Raw genomic sequence first — 23,300 nt, forward strand, 5'->3', positions numbered from 1 at the left:
GGTTTGATTTTACAAATTCAAAAACAAGTGAAACTTCAGTGAAACGCCTGCCATGTCATAATGGCAACCAGCCATAGCATTTTTGTTCAATGGTACATAGCCAGCATGAAAACATTCCTTCACACAATGAATTAACCTATCAAAATTTTTTGGTGAGGATTGAGCTACTGTGATTTGCAAACCAAGTGTTGGGCATTTACAGTTCATTCAGCAATATATAATTTAGTGTAAAGCACAGACCAGGTTGCAATCTAAAAGATCTAGATGATAAGACTTGATTTTACCCTATAAATCTAAATTTCAAAGGGAGCTTTTGCTGTTATTATTACATTATTATATTCTTGTTATATTGCCAGAATTCATTTATCAAAATGAATTTCTTCTAGCCTGGTCTGTGATCAGTATAAACATTTGATTTTCATTTAAATTTCTTCCTTTTGGTTGCAAGATTGCTACACCGCAGGAAAAGGTCCTCCTGGTCATATTTATTCAAACTGGCCAGTTATTCCAAAACAGTAACTTTATTCCTCAACTTCCCATCGGAGGGCACAGTCCCAAAGATTGCTTTAAGGGTTTTGATATAGATTAGCAAAAAAACGCTCACTGGCGCAAATTTTACCACCTAACAGTTGCCAAAAGACAGAATAGCGGACGAAGGGACAACGGGAATTGCAGCAGGTGGACACCTTCCCACGGTCCCTCTATACATCTTTCCAAAGAGGTACCAACCCCGTCCGTCCCTCCCTAAGGCAATTTGCTTCAGGATGGATAGACCAGGGGTCTTCAAACTTGGCCCTTTTATGACTTGTGGACTACAATTCCCAGAATTCCTCAGCCAGACATGCTGGCTGAGGAATTCTGGGAGTTGAAGTCCACAAGTCATAAAAGGGCCAAGTTTGAAGACCCCTGGGATAGACCCTGAAAGCCCGTGCCTCCTGCTTCGCTGGGATGCTACGCGGGAGAGAGAGGGGGGGGGGAAAGCCTCGCCTTTCCTCTCCCCGCCCTTCGCCCTGCGAGTCGTCAATGCGAGCAGCGTGGGGCATTAGCGAGAGAGGCCTCAATCGCACCCCCTTTTTTCCTCGGCCCCGGTTCAGGGATGGGCGGCTGAACCCTCTTCAGTGACTGACAGATAGCCGAGCGGGAGGGAGGAGAGGTCGGTGGCTGAAGGCGACCGTGGGGAGGAGCAGCAGCCTTCGCCCATCCCGAGGAAGACGGCGCTGAAGCGGAAGGCGGCGAACCGCTGGAACCACCCAGCCTTTTCTGCCGCCGGGCATGTGCGGCGAGGGCCCGGGCCCTCCTGGCAGACGGAAAAGCTGATTAACCGGGGAAGGGAAGATGGGGCGCGGGAAGATGGCGTCTCCGGCGGGGTCGGTGGCTTCCTCCCGCAGCTGCTCTCGGATAGGAGGCGGGAGGCGACACTGCCTGTGGCGGCGTGCTGGTCCTCTACTTTACTGGGTGCCGGTCCTCTTCATCTGCAGCGTCCTGGCCTGGTCTTACTATGCCTACGTCGCCCAGCTCTGCCTGGGTGAGTCTTTAACCTCCCCTGTTTATCCAATATTAATGGATTCTATATGGATCTGGTGTTAGAAAGCAAACCGGTAAATTTTAAAAGGAGATTGATTTTAAGTCTTCTAGCCTTAATTCATTAAGAAAGATCTCTTGAGAATAATTATCTGTTGTTCAGGAAATAACGTCTCTTGGGGTAAGTGTAAGCATTTATTAATCAAGGCATAGCACTAAAAACGCCTTGTGTGTGCTTGTTGGTATTGAAATAGCAATGTTTATCAGCAATATACAGTATAAACAAATGTGAGGAGAAAGCATACACGTTCTCTGGAAAGCTATATTTCTAGGAATGAAAAGTAAAATTAGGAATTTGATTTTTTAATACCTGTACATTATCATCTTATGCATAAATAAGCTCAATGAGGACATGGATAAAAATATCACAGTTTAAATTGTTTGCTGTAGTTTAAAACTTCTAGGCACTTTTATATTATAACCAAATTACCTGCTGGAAGGTGTAATTACAGATATAAAATAAGGAATTGTATTTTTCAGAGTTTGAGCTGACAATCTAAATTTCATGAAGGTTAGTTGCCACTGAAGTATGTTAATAGAATAATGCCTTATATTTGAACATAGTCTATTATTGTCAGGTATATTCTTTGTGTTGTTTCTTTTTTGAAATCCTGATTATCAAAATACCTGAAGTGCCCACAATCTGTATTAAAGGTTGCCTTTATAACCAGTAGCCAATTTTTCTTATTTAAAAGAAAGATGAACCTGCATTAGGGAGATCATTTGGATGACTGAGAGACTATTAGAAGATACTTATCTATTTCCATTATTGTTCTCTCAGTGAACCTAAGACATTTCTACCATTTTAAAAATAAATTACACAGAGAAGCCTAATTTGATAAGTATGCTGAAAATCAAATGAATAGTAGATGATACTACTGTTTCTCTTGGAACCATAGCAACAGTCACTTCAAAACCTCTTCACCTCAATCTTGGAATAATGCTATTCATGTGATTTTGATTATATACATCCACTGTTCCTTTCTTTCTTCTTTCCCATATCCTTCCCCTCAGTTTTTTTTTCTATTTTTCTTGAAATGTGAAAAAACAAACAAGAAAATGGTGGACTGACTTTTGGTGCAATCTTTTTTAAAGTCAGGATGTGATCTAACTTTTATGTCACACTCCACTAGTTCATAATTTAATTATATGATGACTTTCCTATTTTGGTTTGGTTTTATCTCCATGGAGAATTTGGAAGCAATGCAAAATGAGAGTTTATACTTTGTTTATCTGTACTGTCTGATATTTAGTGATAAAGTATGTTCAAAGATGGAGATTAAACATTCTTGAAAAGTATGTAGTGCCTTCAAACACTGCAAGTTTTTCATTGTATTCTTCCTATCATCTTGGTTGCTGTCTTGGACAGGCTTCAATTTGTAAATGTCCTTCCTAAATATATTGCTTAGAATTTGTAATGGTCTGTGGAAACAACCTTGGAAAACAGGAGGAAGAGCTGCAAACTAGACAACTCGTGCAAAAGGTATCTCGGCTGAGGGAAGCAAAAGGAACATGGGAAGCATCTTTGAAAAGACCCTTTCTGGTTTTCTGGAAAGTAAAAGAGAGGAAGAATGCTTTCAGGCTTGGAAGATTCTGTTACTTTAACCTTATAATAAGTGTTAGAATTCATAGTTAGTGCTTTTTGTATGGACTACACTGATGGGCTGACAGAACTAGACATATTCTATGTAGGAACTGACCAACATAAAATGGAGAAGAATGATGACCTTTTGATATTGATATTATAGGTAGTCCCCATTTAGTGACCACAGTTGGGACCTGTAACTTGGTCATTAAGCAAAATGTTTACTAAGTGAAAAAGTTTGTGATTGCAACTCTGCCTACAATCTTAGTTCAGCTTTCCTGAGAAGGTCATAAATGCAAGCGCTGGTCACTAAGTTACTTTTTATCGCCATCATAACTGCAAATGGTTGTAGTAGAAGGCAGTTTTTAAGCGAGTAGTACTTGTTTACTTCTGTTGATGCAGACTACCACTGCATTTGCTATTTTGCAAGTATACTGTACTGTCCAGTTGGCTCATGCTTGGTTTGGGATCCAGAAAGATCTCAGATTTTTTTTCCAGGCACTGTTACCTAATACAGTGCTCCTTCATGCTAAACTTGGGTCTTGGATTTTTCCTACTCAAATGCAGGCCATTTTTGTTATTGTTGAAATCTATCTTGCTTGTTTTCACCAGTGTTTTAATTTCTCCTCTACCATATTTTTTGTTTCTCTGTCCTTGTTTCATCTGTAAATCTAATTATTTTCTAACCTTTATTATTCACATCATTTATAAATAAGTTGGAACAGAACAGGGCCTCAAACTGAGTCTGGCATTCTTGGCTTGATATTTTTTTCTAGCTTGTTAAAGAACAATTATCTTGATTTAAAGAACTAAAGGTTTACTTGAGAAATTTGGCTTGTGCTTAATATTAGAAGGTTTGTGTCTACAATATCTATAAATATACTGTAGGACTATAAATGTGGAGATTGTGGATATTGCTTCTCTGGAAATTTTAAGAAACTAGATAGCCAATTCTCATGGATGATTTCATTGTTTTTCCTGAATATTTCAAGGGTTGCATTTGATGATCCTTGCAACCCCCCTTCTATCTCTATGCTTCTATGCAATACTTAGATTCCCTGGAATCTGGACTTATAATGTGTATAAACTGAACATTAAAAACATCTATATTCATATATCAGTGTCTAGGCCATCTCCTTTATCTGGAAAAAATCAGAAACTGGATCAATATATGGCCTCAACTTACAGCCAGTCACAATGTGATCTACAGTTTGACATGGGACCCCACAGTCACACTGAGGGGAGGATTCTATACCTCATAATAGATTAGAAGCCAGTCAGTGATTTTAGCAGTGGTCTTATAGCTATGCTTCACTGATCCTGATATAGATGATAAGAAAAGTCAGACTACATCAATAGTTGAGAGATCATCAGGAAATATACGGAAACTAAAAGCTAAAAGAAAAGGAAAAAAAACTCTCAGAAGAAAGGAATAGCACTCCATATAATTTCCAAAAATTCTATCCAAACATCCTAGTGAAGTCATCAGGAGTTGAACTCAGCTCAGAAAACGTCTTAGATGTGCTGAATCACTAAATTTTTCTCATCTGTCCTTGGTATATTACTTATTTTCTCTTGTAGTATACTGTTTCTGACAAGACTTGTTCAAACTTGCTTTCTCTGTTTTTATTCCCTTTCTGAAAAATCTGCAAATATGTTTTTCAAAAGCAGTATTTAATTCAACTTAAGTGGAATGTAGGAATGCAAAATAAACTATATGTTCATTCAAAGATAGGTATGTATGTAATCAAGAAACTGAGAATGCTTTTTTGTGTCAAATGACAAGTTTTCTCACTGATCTTTCCTCCTTTCCTCTCTTGCAGTAACAATATCAAATATTGGAGAAAAAAGTAAGTAATAGCTATTTTTTATACTTTGTAGTTTATAGAATTTACTGTATTTTCCGGCATATAAGACAACTGGGCGTATAAGACGACCCCCTACATTTCCTGTTAAATTATAGGGTTTGGGCTATACTCACTGTATAAGACATCAGATTTGATTTTAATATGGTAATTTTAATTCAAATGCTTATGACATGCAGGTGCTTAGGAAAACTGTCACTTATAAACATAAGGCTGTTTGTCATCAAACATGTAAACATAAAATAGTGCAAGTGGATAATAATAATAATAATAATAATAATAATAATAATAATAATAATAATAAGAAGAAGAAGAAGAAGAAGAAGAAGAAGAAGAAGAAGAAGAAGAAGAAGAAGAAGAAGAAGAAGAAGAAGAAGAAGAAGTAGTTGGAGGGGACCTTGGAGGTCATCTAGTCCAACCCCCTGCTAAGGCAGGAAACCCTATACCATTTCAGACAAATGGCTGTCCAGTCTCTTCTTAAAAACTTCCAGTGTTGGAGCATTCACCACTTCTGGAGGCAGGTTGTTTCACTGGTTAATTGTTCTAACTGTCAGGAAGTTTCTCCTTAGTTCTAGGTTGCTTCTCTCCTTGATTAGTTTCCATCCATTACTTCTTGTCCTGCTTTCAGGTGCTTTGGAGAATAGCTTGACTCCCTCTTCTTTATGCCAGCCCCTGATTCCAGCAACCATTCCCTATTTTCCTAATTCACTTTTTCACTTTTCCTAATTCACTCTAAAGCTTTCCCTGCACAGAGCCTTAAGTAACACAAGCTGCCTGCAATTAGTGCAGGTTCGCATCGCACTAGGCTCAAGGTTGACTCAGCTTTCCATCCTTCCAAGGTAGGTAAAATGAGGACCCAGATTGTTGGGGGCAATAAGCTGACTTTGTAATAATGCTGCTTGGGGGGGGTGAAAGCCCTAATAAACAGGCATATACACAGAATGAAGGCTATTGCTAAGCACATTGATTTGTGCTTTAAATTGTAAGCCACCCTGAGTCTTCGGAGAAGGGCAGGATATAAATGGGATTTTTTTTTAAAAAAGACCAAATGGGAGATCCGCTCCTGGTTTTCCAGCCAGCCCGCCCAGTTCCTGAGTCAAATGTGTCCTTAGAGCTAAGCCGCTGCTCTGGCTGCTGCCTTCCCCACCTCCCTTTCAAGTTGGGATATACTACAGCTGCTCTTCAACTTTAGAAGAAAAGACGCCCAGACCCCAGCCTGTAAAAAATCACAGACTGCAGCTTCTTCTCCAATTGGTCCCGCTTTCCCTGCGCAGACTAAATGGGAGATCCGCTCCAGGTTTTCCAGCCAGCCCTGTCCCTAAATTTTCAGCACCCGGCGTATAAGACGACCCCTGACTTTTGAGAAGATTTTCATGGGTTAAAAAGTAGTCTTATACGCCGGAAACTACGGTAAGTCTATTATATATGTTCAGGTATTTCATTAAAAATTGATTTATTTCAACAGTTATTGAAGATTGCATACCTTTTCTAATTGTATTTTAAGCTGCATTTTAATTTCTGTCTTCCTGTAAATATATCATTAAACCTAACCAATGATCAGGTTTTCTAAGGAACAAATGGACAAAAGCTTGATCTATCTTCTCTGTATGAATGACCAGATACAACCAAACAGATTCTTTATAATTTTATAGAAGAAATTGAGACAAGTTTAGTTGATACTACCAGACTCCTTCCCATTCCTATGTTTCTATTTGCAGCACTAATACTAACATTGTAGTATTTACATTACAGTTGTTACCTCCTTGCCCTATGAAATGGAGCAGAACCAGTCAAGAGAATGTTAAAGAATATATAATGGTGTCTATCTTGTGTATTGCTATGTATTTTGTCCTATCTCCTATTGCCACTAAGATTGTTACAAACTAAACAGCTATTTTCTTGTTTTTCCTTGATTCTATCTTCTTTATTTCAGTAGTTAAACTGTAGACTTCTTGAGCAGAAAGTTATCAGCTTCTTTGTTCCATCCATAGGTAAATTATATTATACAGTAAAACTAAATTGATGACCAACAGCTTAGATGAGTTTAAGATGCATAAGATCAGGGGTCCCCAACCCCTGGTCTGTAGACCACTACCGGGCTGCATCATGCCAGCAACCGGGCCACACAAACAAGCAAAGCCCCATCCACAGGATGCAGCAGCACACAAAACCACGCACCCTCTAGTCCGCGGAAAAACCTCTCTCCACAGAACCAGTCCCTAGTGCCCAAAAGGTTGGGGACCTCTGCATTAGATGGATTAGTAGCTATTGAATACCTTATTTTTAACTAATCGTTTTACCTGTTACTTTCAGAATCAGAGAAACCATATCTCTGAACATTAGCTGCTATAGAAGAGTAATTGTCTTAGTGGAAATAGGACTTAAATAGGTCTTTGATTTGATAGAACAGGGCCCTTAGGTTTCTGTTGTTATTGTATATAACTAAGTGCATAACAATCTTGCTATAGACACATTAAGAAGATTCTCTTGCCCTCATTAGATCCATTCTAAGGAATACAGATATAAATAATGAAAAGGTTAAATGACAGAACCTACAGAAATTTATTCCTTACAAAGTTTTCTCTCTGAACACATTCTGGTAGTGTTCTTTAAGAGCCATTATTTTACAGTTCTGTTGGTGTTGTGATAACACTGTTCTTTATTGTGAATCATTGGGAATGTTTGGCTTTTTTTTTTTTGGTTGTCTGTATATCTCTGACAGTTTCTGTCATTTGCTTAATACCTTAATTTTATGATCTTGTTTTAGTGGTGTGCCTGATTGCGTATCATCTATTTTTCATGATGTTTTTGTGGTCTTACTGGAAAACAATCTTTACATTACCAATGAATCCTTCCAAAGAAGTAAGTTATAATTTTGTGCAAGAAAAAAACCGTGTTTACTAATTTTCTTTCTGGTGCACAAAGGTTCTGCGTGTATACAGTAAATAATATCCTACATAAATATATTCTCTCTAGTTTTCCATCTGTTCATCTGAAGACACATGCTACCAACATGTGTACTTTATTGATAGTGTCAAAGCTGTTAACATTTATGTGAAAAACATCAGTTTATTTTGCATTTTTTTCATGTACTTATTCTTTTTCCTCAAATTTGCTTATTATAGAAATAAAGATATGACATATAAAAGGGAAAATAAATCCCCTTAACAAGTATATTCAGTTCCTTAATACTGAAATTTCTTAGTCTTGTCATCAGCTCAGCTAACTGTGGTGGGAATAATATTAACATACTTCAAATATTGTTAAATAAAATTGAAAAATATATTACTTTACAATATATATATATGTATAAATGGAAAAATATAATTCAGAAATACTATTGTTTGATCTTAATAAAGGAAACAAGAAAATTTATTTTTGTTTCTCTAGGCAGACCTATTATTTTTTAATTATTTAACAACTATAATGCATTATTTTAAAATGTTGATTTAAATCTATGTATAGCAGTCATTTTATAATTACTTGCAAAGGGCCATTTCTTTCATTAAATGATATAAAACATTGCTGATAATATTGTGTTTTATTTAAGAATTTCTCTCCTGGACACTGAACAGGTTTGCCTTTTAGCCTCATAAATTACTTAAACAGGTTAAGGGCAGATTCAGTTTTAATATCTGAAATATTATATCATTTTTATAGGGGAGAATGATGTACTGATTCTCAACATAACAAAATTAAAAACAAAAGTGAAAACTTTAAATAGTTGTCTACTCTTACATTTGCTTTCTTTTTTTTAAAAAAATAAGGATTTACTTCCTTCCTACTAATTTCACTTAGCAATATGGGAAGGGTAATTTGTTAGGATTACCTTAACAAACTCTCATCACAGTCCAGGCTTTAATAAATCAGATCCTTAATTATTGATAAAGTTATAATTTCATGTTCAAACAAATGTGATTTCAAGTAATCCTTGAGATACAGTAGGCCATTTAATGAATGTTTGAAGTTAGAACACTACCAGCACCCCAAAAGCTAAACACAAACCCATTTCAAAGTTACGAACCTTGCAGTGCCCCCACGGTCATTCACCCTTACGACACTGCAGCACACCCACCCACCTATTACCATCCCATCCTGCCCCGCTAGGTCCTCCGAGGCACTGGGCCTGCTTTGCCAACCTACCAGGTTCCATGCACTCCTTCCCACCCCCACTCCCAGTCACCATTCGCTCACTAATCCAGAGCTCAAGAAGTCAGGGTAGAGAAAGCCATTCCCTTGCTGGGCCATATGGCACAATCAAGAAGAAGAAATCCTGTTACTTTTGCTTCCACTGCAATCCTTTCCTCTCCAGCGAGTGTAAATTGCTACGATTTCTTCTTAGTGCCACCAGTGCTAGCTTTACGCTAGTCTTATGCTGTGGAGCTAAGAAGAAATTGTGCCTATTTATCCCTTGCAATCCTTTTCTCCCCAGCCAGCTTAAATTGGTAGTGATTTATGCTTGCTGTGGAGGAAAGGATTGCAGAGGAAGCAAAGATGATAGAGTTTCTTCTTTGCTCTGCCAACGTATGACTAGTGTAAAGCTAGCACTTGCGACACTAAGAAGTCGTGCCTATTTTGGTCCATGCAGTCCTTTCCTCCCCAGCATAAATCAGTATGATTTCTTCTTAGTGCCACTAGTGCTAGCTTTACACTAGTCTTAAACTGGCAGAGCAAAGAAGAAATCCCATCATGTTTGTTTCCGTGGTAATCCTTTCCTCCCCAGCCAATGTAAACCACTAGCAATTTACACTGGCTGGGCAGGAAAGGATTTCAAGGAACCAAAAATAGGCACAATTTTCTTCTTAACTCAGCCAGCCATAATTCTAGTGTAAAGCTAGCAGCGCTAAGAAAAAATCATACCGATTTATACTGGCTAGGGAGGAAAGAGTTGCAGTGGAAGCAAAAAACAACAGGATTTCTTCTCAGTTGTGCCCTTGAGCAATGGAGCGCCTTCTATACTCCCAACTTCCTGAGCTCTGAATATCTTCAAAGGTAAGTGTGCAATTATAACGGGGTGGGGTATGGAGGAGGCGCATAGAGTTTTAGGGAACCCAAGGGGTAGGAGGCAGAGCATTGGCTATTTTAGCGGGTGGGGGAAGCCTCCTGGGTGAGCCTGTGCCTGCACTAGGCCTCCTTTGTTTTCCCCCACTGCTGAGACACCCCATTCTCTACCTAACAACCCATGCATTCGTTTAATGAATGCATTCGGAAAAGCAAGGATGGGGAGGTTGTTTCTCATGTGCTTCATTTAACATAGTCCACGACTTCTGACACAAATGGGCAGTCTCCATTACTGTCATAAGTCGAGGACTACCTTTATAGCCTTTCTGAATTGAGAAAGTAGCAGCCACATCAGCTTGTCTATTTAGTTTCAAACCTTCCAATATTTAGGTAAATGTTTAAAGATGATTATACTAAATGGTTAATAATGATTCAAGAACTGCATTATTTCCTAGTTCCATCTCAGCTATTCAGATAAGGAATTGATGGATAGAGAACCTAGAAATGAAACCCATCAAGAAGTGCTGAAGAGGGCAGCCAAGGACCTCCCTATCAGTACAAGAACAAGGTCTGGAGGTAAATATTTGTCAAGAATGATGTCCTCCTGATTATTTCACAGGCATAAGAGTATCCACATGAAATCTAAAAAAGTCATTATAAAATATATTAAATAAAAAGGAGGTTGGTTTCTGCCCAGTGATATGCTTAAAATGAGTTCACGTCATAAAAAGACCAAGCTAGGGAGCTTGCTGATCGGCTAGAGCAGACATGTCAAGCTTGTGACATCATGTGACGTCACGCAACCTATCGGGAGGGTTTTGCCATTGCCGACAATGGGGTGGGTGCGGCTTCTGGATGAAGCATCCGGCGCGTGGGCTAGCAGTTTGACACCCCTGGGCTAGAGGGAAGGACAAAGAACATCTAACATTCTTATTTTAAATAAGTGTTTACTAGATTGTCAGGTGTACTATGGCAACTACTTTTGTGAAACTGCTCTCAAGATGCTCATCTAGAGTACTCTGATCTTCAGCTTTGGTTTTCAATTAAGCAGCCATTCAAAATGATTCTCTGTCTATAAATATTTTTTTAACAATCCATGAAACTACCCCAGTTCCTTTTCTAGCCTATCTCCACCTGATGGCAGTGAGACAGAATCTGTGCCCGCTGTTTTATTGCCTAATAGATGGTCCAAATTTATTGACTTGAATCTTTTTGGAAAAAAATCAAAGCCAGTCATAATATGTCAAAATTAAGTGAAACAAACTGAAATGAAATGGTTTCTCGGGGGAAAAAACATTAAAAAGTTAGGATATAATGTTGGATTGTTTTGCTCATCTCTATAAATTTAAAGAAGAATAATTATTAAACCAAAGGGTGCACTAAAGTTATAGGATTCTTTAATTTCAATTGCATTTAATTGTGAACAAAAGTTACTAAAATTAAAATTATTTCACGTTTTTCCAGAAAATATTAATATTTATTTCATTTTTTTAAAAAAAATAACTTGAATTCAATCTAGCATTATCCCATATGTTTTATGTTAAGACTGCCGTGCTTAAAAACTTTTAGTTTATAAATAAACTATATTTTGGCTCTCTTAACAGATTTTGGATCAATTGTAGAAACTATTTGAATAGGATAATTAGCTCACTGCACTTCCAGTCCCATTGGATGTAGAGTTTGTCTCTTACGAGAACTCAGCATAATTTAAAATTCATATAGCAACAGCTATAGATAACAGTTTTATCAAATAATTGTTGTTAATTGACTAGTTGTGGTGAGAGGACCTGATAGTCTCTTCAGTTGCTTGCTAAACAGCTGATTAATTACCAGATATTTGTAGTGGTACTTTCTTGGTACTGAGGTTACTAAAATTAACAGATATTTTTGTATTATTCAAGAATATAGTTAAAATACATTTTAGCTAAAAAATAGTCATATGCACAAATATCTATGAATATGTCTTATTGTACTCAGAATACTAATTAATGGTAGAATTATAATATATAAATTATAATTTGCATCCAAAAAAGAAACATGGGATTGTTAATAAAATGACTCTTCGTTACATTCTTTTTGTAGTTGTCTGGGATATGCCGGAAGATACGCACAAGGCATCACGTAGAGTAAACATAGATCTTTTTGTGTCTTTACAGCAATCAGATACTGTGATAGATGCCAACTTATAAAACCAGATCGTTGCCATCATTGTTCTGTCTGCGATAAGTAAGAAACAAATATTACAATATTTGCAAAGCTGAGAACTTATTTATATCTTGTTTGTTGAAAGTGATTTCAGAAACATTTATTTATTTATTCATTTAAACACTTACATAGCCGCCCATCTTATAATAAACTCTGGGTGGCTCCTAATCAAAAATAAAAATAACATAAAAGCATATTAAAACTATTAAAACCAAACACATAAAACAAAAACCTGAGCCCAAATCAAGCTTCCGATAATTCAGTCACCTGATTTTATCCTAGCCAGAGGCTAGACAACCATCTGATTTGATAACAAAATAAGGAAACTGTCATATGAACGATATCTTAAGTCTGTTCAAGCACAAATTAAATTCCTCATTTAGATGCTGGTCCAGTTATACCAACTGAACTTATGGACTAATTTGTTTTATCTGTTAAGATTGTCTTTGGCACAAAAGTTTTGTTGCAATATGATTAACTTTTTTGTGAATTCTATAAAATAATCTATATTGTTTGTCTTTTTAAGATGTATTTTGAAAATGGATCATCACTGTCCCTGGTAAGTTATTTTTTTTTTGTCATGAATACCAAGAACACTGGGAAGCTCGCTGTCTTTATTGGCAAAAAAAATGATTTTACTGTTGCTGCTTTAACAACAGCACTGGTCAGAACTGAAGAACTATAATGACAAGTGATACTTTTGAAACCAGCTTCTTTAAGAAACTCCAGGGAAAGAGTAATATACCAGTTCAAAAGCTGTGTAGTTTTTGTGGAAAATATTGAAAGAAACACCTTAATAAGCCCAGTTCATCTTTCTGTTTTTAATTTTTGTGACTATTACTTTTTTATGTTTGTAATATTATGAATCATACTGTTCATTGATGTGACTCCTTTATTTAAAGCATTATTTTAATGTGAAAAGCAGAAGTGTGTTTACTTATAATAACAAATGTAGTATTATAGCTATATTCGTTTTGTGTGTGTCCGATCATACATATGTTTTCAGCAATTTGTATTCTCTTTTCCTAGGGTGAACAACTGTGTTGGATTCTCAAATTACAAGTTTTTTCTTCTATTCTTGGCTTACTCTCTATTATACTGCCTTTTCATCTTTGCAACTGAGTTACAGCATTTTATTCGATTCTGGACAGTAAGTTTCAGATCATTTTCTGTTTCAGAATGTATACATTATTGAAACTCTTGTGTCTGTAAGCTTCAGTTAGGTGACATTGGAAGATGTAGGGCAAAAATCATTGAAGGTAACTGAAATGGGCTAATTTACAGAAAGTCAGTGTGAGGATGAAACTTTGGCAGCTACGTGCCTTTGCGTTTCAACTTGCCTTTAGATTGGGGGGGGGAGGTTTTACTTTAAAGTGGGTATGAAGGAGAAACGAAAACCGTGGGAGCCTGAAGCCTTGCCAAAGTCCCCAGAACAGGTGTGGATTTGAGGCAGACAGTACTCATAATAAAGTGAACTTGATGATATGGATTACGTAAGACATTGGGGGTTTGCTGCGAAAATTATTGTTTAAGTCTATGAATTGGTGTTGGAACCTCAGAGTTAGTTTTACTTCAACATAACCATGCAGTTTATTCAATAAACAGAATGAAACAGAATGGAAACAGAATGAAACTGGATTCTCAAGCTGAATGTTGACAGCCAGGACTCATGACTCCTGTGGAAATGAAACTTGGGAAAGTTGTAGATACTTCAGCACCACTGCACTTTCAATTATACTTCCCAGAAACCCATAGTTGTGTGGCAAAAGGGAATATGACAGGCATTGGGATTTAATTATATATTGCTGAGCTTGTCGATCAGAAGGTCGGCAGTTTGGCGGGTCAAATCCCGAGTGCCGCGTAACAGAGTGAGCGCCTGTTACTCGTCCCAGCTTCTGCCAACCTAGCAGTTCAAAAGCACGTAAAAATTCAAGTAGAAAAATAGGGACCACTACGGTGGGAAGGTAACAGCATTCCGTGCGCCTTTGGCATCTAGTCAAGCCGGCCACATGACCACGGAGACGTCCTTGGACAAGCGCTGGCTCTTCGGCCTTGAAACGGAGATGAGCACTGGCCCCTAGAGTCGGAAACGACTAGCACATATGTGCGGGGGAACCTTTACCTTTACCTTTTTAATAGTCAATAATTGGAATAGTCTGAACTGTTTAGACTGTGTTTAAGGTCTGTATAGCTCTATAGTTTTTCAGACAATGTTGTGTATAAAGCTGGTCTTTAAAATTGTGTCTTCCTGACAAGATATAATGAAAATCAGGAATATGTGAACTTTTTCTCTCCATATATTCCATGTACAGTATTTGGATGTTGTGGGCATTAATTAGTATTTTGGATCCTTAAATAAAATTCTTGTTATGTCCCTTCAGTAGTTTCAGTAGTTAAAAAACTGGTTGGAGGTCAGTTACAGAGTAAAATTAAATTTATCAAGCTTCAACTTATAAACCTGGCTCATTTATCATGTTTAGGTGTAATTTGATTAACAATTAACTACGAGGCACATTCAAACAGCCCCTCTACATTTTTCCATATAACAATACAAGTAGTCATTGACATACGACTACAATTGAGCGCAAAATTTCTGTTGCTAAGGAAGGCAGTTGTTAAGTGAATTTTGCCCCATTTTGTGCTCATTTTTGCCACAGCTCTTAAATCAGTGCAGTTCTTAAGTGAATTGTGCAGTTGTTAAATGTATCTGGCTTCCCCCATTGACTGCTTGTCGGAAGCTGGCTGAGAAGGTTACAAATGGTGATCATATGAACCCAGTTGTCAAACATCCAAATTTTCATCAAGTGACCATGGTTTGAAAACCAGTCATAAGTCACTTTTTTCAGTGCCATTGTAATTTCAAATGGTCACTAAACGAATAGTTTTAAATTGAGACTATCTGTATTTATAGCACTTCAATTAGGTCCAATATAGTTATAATATAAATCAGTGTTTTTCAAAGTTGGGTTATGCTGTCCAGGGAATACTGGAAGTCTTAATGTTGGCAAGTTGGGAAAACACTGTCATAAATAAGAGAAGATTGTATGTAGTCGTTACTGATCTACCTTGATTTTGAAATAGATGTATTTATGTATCTAAAAGAGCATTGAAACAATTGTTTTTTCTCTCTTCTTTATAGAATGGCCTTCCTGATACTCAAGCGAAGTTCCATATTATGTTTTTGTTCTTTGCTGCAGCTATGTTTTCAATTAGCTTATCCTCTCTCTTTGGTTATCATTGCTGGTTGGTCAGTAAGAATAAATCAACTTTAGGTAAGGAATTAGAACTTTATTTTGTCAACAAACCACTCTGCCCCTTGAGTGCCCTATTTTGAAAATGTTAAATAATGTAACAATTTCTTATAGAGGCATTCCGAGCACCTGTTTTTCGACATGGAAAAGATAAAAATGGGTTTAATTTGGGCTTCATCAAAAACCTAAGGGAAGTGTTTGGAGATGAGAAAAAGTACTGGCTGTTGCCAATTTTTACCAGGTGAGTTCTGTATTTAAGAGACCGTTGTTTCCACATTAAATTATATGAACTAAATACTTTTAAATACCAAAACTTAAATTCAATATTGAAAAAGCTTTTGAGTGCAGCTTACTTATCTATATGTTTTTTAATTAATTTTCAGCCTAGGAGATGGATGCTCTTTTCCTACCTGCCTTGTTAACCAAGATCTTGAACAAGCTTCTACTCCTGCAGCACACAATGCAAATAAAAAGTATGCCTATATATTATTATTATAATTCTTTATGTACAATATGTACTGTATGTGTGTATTTATTTAAATTTCTTGGCCACCCAATTCTAGTGGAATCTGAGCGATATGTAAAGCTAGGGAAAACATAAAAACAGCTAAAAACATTGAATCACAGACCGCCCAGATTAAAATAATCTAATAGACAGCAAAAATAACAAAATAAAATTGGAACAACTGAATAAATAATAAATATCAATCCCAGGTCTAGGACCAAAGTAGATTTTCACAGTTTTCTGGAACCCCAGGAAGAGAGAACCAACCTTATTTCTGTTGGGATGCTATTCTGGGAGCATTGGGGGGGGCGCAACAGGAAGGCACACTTCCTAGACCTCACAAGATGGCAATATTTAATGGAGGGGACCTGGAGTGCACCCTCTTTGCTTGAACATAGTGCAGGCAGAAATAGTTGGAAAGAAGTGGTCTCTCAGATACCCAGGTCCAATCTAAGGTTATATATTACTGCGTGTGTTATTTCGTGTAGAAATAATCGTACTTCAGGCACATTAATAGTGATTATCTGCCATCAAGAAACATTCAGAAAAGTCATACATTCAGTATGAAAGCACAGTGGTGCAACACCTGGAGAAGCACATAATGGCCTTCATGTAGCTCATAACAAATGCTAAGCCTTGGCTAAAATAACTGAATGATCACTGCCTTTTATCCAGTTCTGTTCTGTATCTTTCTTAGCAAAAGCAACAATTCTAACTTAAATCTCTTTCACTGCTCACCTCGTAATGGGTAAATAAGACCTCTATCTTTTCTTCAGCAAATCAGACTTAAAACATTTTTTTACTACACAATATTTACACATAGCTGATGTTTCATTTTCTCATAGTCTTTTCTCAGATGCTAATCTGTTCACTCACCAAAACCATTTAAAAGCATGTGAAAAAGAAAATACACCTTAGGTTTTTTTTGTTTTATGTATCAGCACATAGTAAAAATCATCTTAGCAGATTACATCATATCATTTATTTTACAAAACAAAAGCTAAAATGGAGATGCCACGTGTGAAAAACTAAGCAAACCCTTACTGCTTTCATAGGTATGAAGAGGCTAAATAACATCCAGGTGCTGCTAATCAAGTACCATTGATTAATTGATCATCAGCAAGTGTGACTACCTCTATAAAAGCTGAAGTTTTAGAAGTTTGCTAGTCTCCAGCATTGAGGAGTGTATTAACACAGTACCAAAGAGGAAAGACATCATCAGTGATCTCAGAGAAGCAGTTGTTGCTGTCCATCAATCTGGGAAGGGTTATAAGGCCATTTCCAAAAAATTAAAAATCCATAATTCTGCAGTAAGGAAGATTATTCACAAGTGGAAAACATGCAAGATGGTTGCCAATCTTCCTAGGAGTGGACATCTTAGCAAATTCACCCCAAGTTCAGACCATGTAATGCTTCGAGAAATTGCAAACAAATCCAACATTTACATCTCAGACTACAGGCCTCAGCAGGTTAAATGTTAAAGTTAATGACTGTACAATTAGAAAAAGACTGAACAAGTATGCTTTGTTTGGAAGGGTTGCCAGGAGAAAGCCTTTTCTCTCTAAAAAAAACATGGCAGCACAGCTCAGGTTTGCAAAGTTGCATCTGAACAAATCGCAAGACTTCTGGAACACAGTCTTTTGGACAGATGAGACCAAAGTGGAGATGTGTGGCCATAATGCACAGTGCTATATTTGGTGAAATATCAGACACAAGCATATCAGCACAAACATCTCATACCAATCATCAAGGTAGTGGAGGGGTGAAGATTTGGGCTTGTTTTGCATCCTCAGGACCCGGGCACCTTGCGGTCAATGAGTCAACCCTGAACTCCTCTGTATACCAAAGTGTTCTAAAGTCAAATATGAGGCCATCTGTCCGACGGCTAAAGTTTGCCCAACATTGGGTCATGCAACAGGACAGTGATCCCAAGCACATCAGCAAATCTACAACAGAATGGCTGAAAAAGAAAAGAGCCAAGGTGTTCCAATGGCCCAGTCAAAATCCAGACCTCAACCTGATTGAAATGCTGTGGTGAGACCTCAAAAGAGCTATGCATAAACAAATTCCCACAAACCTCAATGAACTGAAGCAATGTTGTGAAGCAAAGTGGCCAAAATTCCTCCACAACAATGTGAGAGACTGATAAAGTCATACAGAAAATTACTTTCTCTTATTGCTGCTAAAGGTAGTTCTACAAGCTACTGAATTATAAAGTGTACTTACAGTTTTTCACACATAGTCTCTCCATTTTGGCTTTCTTGTAAAAGATGCCATGTTTATTTATTTATTATTGGGACTTATATGCCGCCCTATCTCCCGAAGGACTCAGGGCGGCTAACAACAATAACATATAATAAATACAGAAATTAAGATAAAATTAAAATTAAAGGCCTCTGTACAATAAATTAAAATTAAAAATTAAAATAAATTAAAATTAGAGTTAAAAATTGTAAACATAATTAAAATCCCTGTCAGTCCAGGTCAGCCAGGTGGAAAAGGAGTGTTTTGAGGCCGCAGCGAAAGGACTGGAGATCTTGGGCTATCCGAAGCTCAGGGGGGAGCTGGTTCCACAGGGCTGGCGCTCCCACAGAGAAGGCTCTTCCCCTGGGGGTCGCCAGCCGACATTGTCTAGCCGACGGTACCCTGAGGAGGCCTTCTCTGTGTGAACGTACTGGGCGATGGGAATTCGTTCCCGGCAGCAGATGGTCCTGCAAGTATCCTGGGCCATGTTGTAATAAGTCATATGTTGTTGTTCATTTGAAGTTGTATTTATCTATTTTTAAGAATTGCTAAGAATCAGATGATTTTTACTATGTCCCAATGCATAAAACCATAGAATGCTTGTTTAGTGAATGCCTCATTTAGCAACTATTTGCAGTTACAATGGTGATGCAAAAGTAACTATACAACCAATCCTCTCATTTACAACCTTTGCAGGTCTGGAAAGCAAAGCAAAGCTGAATAAAATAGCAAGCAGCATTGCAGTTTCACATAGTGAAATCTTTGCTTAATGACAAAGCTGTCAGTCTCAACTGTGGTCACTTAAAAAGGACCACTTGTAAAAAATATTCATTTGATATCCCATTCCTAATGCCATTGAACAGTCTGGGTGTTTGTTCTAGACTGCAGTGAGAAAATCATTTAAAGAGTTTGTATTTCACACTTACAATTAAATGTATACTATTCTTCCACATTATTTTTATAAGTTCTCAATAATTATAAAGAAAAATAGAAAAGCTTCTTGGTTTTATTGCTAAAGCAGAATAATTGTGAATTGCTTTACATTTTGTGAGACAATATATTTTCAACAATATGTTAGTGTTCTGAAGTTTTTTCTCAGCAATCTATTTTCCAAGTTTCTTACATGATTGCAAGATATGAGGCCAACAGTTTTCTGTCTTTGTGTATTTGAAATACTAAAAAAACACAAGCTCATTCAGTATATTCAACTCACTAGCCTACAAAAGCCTTGATTTAACTATATGTGTGGTTATGTATTGGCAATAAATGTGCAAAATAAGTATTTCTCTCCTGGAAATAACCAATAGGTATAGACTGATATAAGGAAATTGTGCTGTCCTGCTCACTCACATGCACACATGATAGTGGTTTAGTGGTTTTACTAATATTCCCCAGCAATTCCCTTCACCAAAAATCCAGAACTGTCCCAATTAAGTCCAGCCAAAAGCAAACCAACGCTAGTCCACAGAGCAATGACCAATGAGTCCACAAGGCACTTGAAAGTTCCTAAACAAGATAAGTCCACCAGGCAAATTAAACAAGAAGAGTCCAGAATCCATAAGGCACAATCAAGATACAGTGTCAATCCAAAACAAGGCAGGAATCACAGTGACCAAGAAACACACAACTAGGAAATGAACACTTTGTTCCCAGTGTTGTCTCCATCTGTCTGCTATGCTAAATAGCTAGCTTCCAGTGCAGCTCACCAAGAGGGATGAAACTGCTGCCTCATAAGTAGTCAGGCTAATCTTCGCTGTTCTTGCCTTTTCTTTGCCTTAAGTGTTCTCGGATCAGGTGGAAAAGGCAGTTCCCCTTCCTCACTACTAATCAGCTCAGCTGTGTTTTTGCTACCCGAAGCCTGAGGATTTTCCTGCTGCAGCTGTGCTTCAGCTGAATCACTCTCAACCAGCTGCTCATCCGGTCACCCTCCCATTGACTGCTCACCTCACTTGGGTTTGCAGCCCCACCTCAGAGCCATCAGCTCCCTCCCTCCCTCCCTGATGTGCAGGGGACTGGTTCATCCTCCTCCAAACTAACATCTGGAGAGGCATCTAGGGAAGTGTCCACCAGAGACATCACAGAAATTCCTTACTATATGGCAAACTATCCCTTATTGGCAAGAAAATAACATCGGCGTTCTCCTATATTCCCCAAGCGCCCTGATCAATAATTCAGTTCGTGGAATTGCTTCTCATTCAACTTTTTTAATCATTTTTTTTATAGTGAGAATAGCCATCATTTTCCAACTAAGACATTACGAGATTCTCAGAGCCACCTTCTTACTGATCCTCAATCTTGGACAGAAACTAATGCAGATACTGAAAAGAACAAACTAGGTAAGAAATTGTTACAATATTTTTATAGTAAGTTTTAAAAGTGGGTTGTTAGGCTGAGGCATCAGATCAGATAATTTCAGCCAAAGATTAACGGAGAACATTTTAGGTTGACAAGCTGAAAATTTGGAAGTGGGCACATATTTTGGTACAGGTAGACCTCAACTTACAACTATTAGTTTAGTGACCGAAGTTACAACAGCACTAGAAAAACTAACTTATGACCGTTTTTCACACTTACAACCCATTGCAGCATCCTAATGGTCACATGATCAAAATTCAGATGTTTGACAACTGATTCATATTTATGATAGTTCCCATGTCCCAGGTCATGTCATCACCTTTTGTGACCTTCTGACAAGCAAAGTCAGTGGGGAAGACAGATTCAGTTAACAATAACAACTGCAGTGATTCACTTAACTGTGGCAAGAAAGATTGTAAAATGGGGCAAAACTCACTTAACATCTGTCTCACTTAGCAATAGAAATTTTTGGCTCAATTGTGGTTGTAAGTCGAGGAGTACTGTATAAGATTTTCAGAACTTTGGCATTTCTCTCCCTTTGAGGAACATCATGAACTAATCAGTGAAAATGATTTCATTTTTTCTTCTAGTGAAACTTTTTTTTTCATCTATTGACTATAAATGGTAGAAATAAATAAATATAGATGAAGTCAGTGTACAGTTATGAGAATTGAAGACTTGGTTCTACTAATAGCACTCTTGGTGGTTGTACCCGTCCCATGAAAACTTCACTGAACCCTACATAGAATGACTGTTCTGCTAGTCCCACCATATGCATGAAAGCCTGCTGGGTGCCTTTGGGCCAGTCACTTTCTCAACCCAACCCCCCTCACAGGGTTGTTGTGTGGAAAATAGGAGTATTAGATATGTTCACCAACTTGAGTTATTTATAAAAATAATCAAGGGAGCATTACAAAATGGACAATTTTTGTTCAGTTTACAACCTCCCCTTTTTAATAGGGCAGTTGGCTGCAGCTTCAGAGGGTCCTTGAGGAAGCTAATTATCTGCATCTTTCAGTCAGGTTTCAGGCTGAGATATACTATGTTTGAAAGCACTTGATAGCATCGATAGCACTTTGGATGACAGCTGACAGGATAGGAATGATGTAACTTTCCTGGTTACCTCTTAAGCAGCCTTCTGTTTCATTATGTTTTCCTTCTGGGCGGATTCCAGGGTTTGTAAGGTGAAGACACTGTTTTATAGTGATCCCACTCTTTTCTCTGGCTAATTTCAGTTGGTGCTTGGAGAGCGGGGAGGAGAATTGAGCCTTCTTTGTAAGAGGCTGCTGGGCAAGGTCACCTGCCAGCTTGGAGTCAGGTGCCATAAGCTTGTAAATTTTTCTGACTTAGCCACTATGCAGTTGAACTATTGCAACACACCCTACACAGGCTGCCCTTGACCACTCAGAAGGTATAAACATAAAAGTAGCAGTGTGAGTGGTTATCCAGATAATGCTTCTGCTATAGTTGTCATTCAGCTTCAAGGTGTAATTTATTTAAAACAAAGTTAAAAATCATTGCTTAAGAGCATCTCTTTTTTTAGGTGTGAGCAATCCTGCACTATCTATGGAAAATGAAACCTAGTCTTGCAAGTAAACAACATTGGTTCTTAAAGTAAGTTATTTTAAAAAAAACTTTTCTGGCTCTTTTATATTTAATAAAATTTCTCAGTGTTTCTCAGCTTTGGCAATTTAGAAATGCATGCTTGCTGGGGAATTCAGGGAGTTAAATCCACAAATCTTCAAGTTGCCAAGGTTAAGAAACATTGCTTTACTCTGTAATTTCTGTAATTATGTAGAAGGAAAGCCATTAGTTTTTCAAATAATACTTTTTAAATACTTTTTATAGAAAGCAGAGTTGATGAAAGGATGAAGAATTCATCCACTACATCAGCGTTCATCAATCAGCTACTTAGTCCAGTGCTTCATGGATGTGGTCAGAAAAAAATTCAAGGCCTAATTAGCTGTCTCTGCATCATCACTTGAAATACCTGTTGACACTTCTTGAATATCATAAAAATAGCAGTTTGGCTAACTTAGAACATGGTTACAGTGCAAAATGAAAATCTTGAAAATGACATGTTGGGAAAATGGGAAATCTTAACACATACAGGACAACTGTTAATCCTTTAGAAATTATAGGCGGGGTTTTTGAATTGACATTTATAGCTCAAGTGAGCATAAACTATATATAATCTAAACATGCTCTTGGAAGCAGTTCTTGAATCTTTAAAATCTTGCTTGTGATTTCCTTCTGCAAACTACCTTTATTCCTTGGACTATAAAGAAAGTTTTGTCAGTTCATTGAATAGCTTGTTGGATTAGATATAATGAGCAGAAGATAATCTGATTGCTGCTTTCAGTTGAGTTAGCAAAACTGTTTTAATTATAAACTAGCCTCAGGTTGGACAATCATGCTCATGCATCTCTTTATATAAGGGCTAGATTATAATTTCTCTTATTTCATAACTGAGACCAAAATGAAGTTCACATTTATTTATATATGTAAAAATGAGCATAGTTAGAACCATGCTCGGAGCAAGGTTTTTTGAAATTTTGTGATGGCGAATTCAGTTTACTCAACCTTACTTGAAATGATTTTTTTAACTCTTCAGAATGGTCAGCTGACCTCAGTTTATATATCAATAATAGGCTTTGTTGTAACAGCATCCTTGAATTGCTACATTCCTCGCTATTACCCTGGTGATT

General features: G+C 37.4%; 1 protein-coding gene across 1 annotated transcript; it reads left to right on the forward strand.

The window, feature by feature from the left end:
• The first annotated feature begins 1,052 nt into the window (after window positions 1–1,052).
• On the forward strand, window positions 1,053–23,291 carry ZDHHC2 (zDHHC palmitoyltransferase 2). The gene is made up of 13 exons (XM_081332883.1): window positions 1,053–1,525; window positions 4,990–5,016; window positions 7,799–7,893; window positions 10,488–10,608; window positions 12,189–12,258; window positions 12,764–12,796; window positions 13,267–13,387; window positions 15,377–15,509; window positions 15,603–15,729; window positions 15,872–15,961; window positions 20,461–20,573; window positions 22,136–22,206; window positions 22,441–23,291. The coding sequence occupies exons 1-12, from the start codon at window positions 1,336–1,338 to the stop codon at window positions 22,174–22,176; spliced, it is 1,161 nt and encodes a 386-aa protein (XP_081189009.1). The 5' UTR covers window positions 1,053–1,335; the 3' UTR covers window positions 22,177–22,206; window positions 22,441–23,291.
• The last annotated feature ends 9 nt before the right edge of the window (window positions 23,292–23,300 follow it).

The sequence above is a fragment of the Vipera berus genome (assembly GCF_964194415.1).
Source record: "Vipera berus genome assembly, chromosome: 7".
Lineage (NCBI taxonomy): Eukaryota > Metazoa > Chordata > Lepidosauria > Squamata > Viperidae > Vipera > Vipera berus.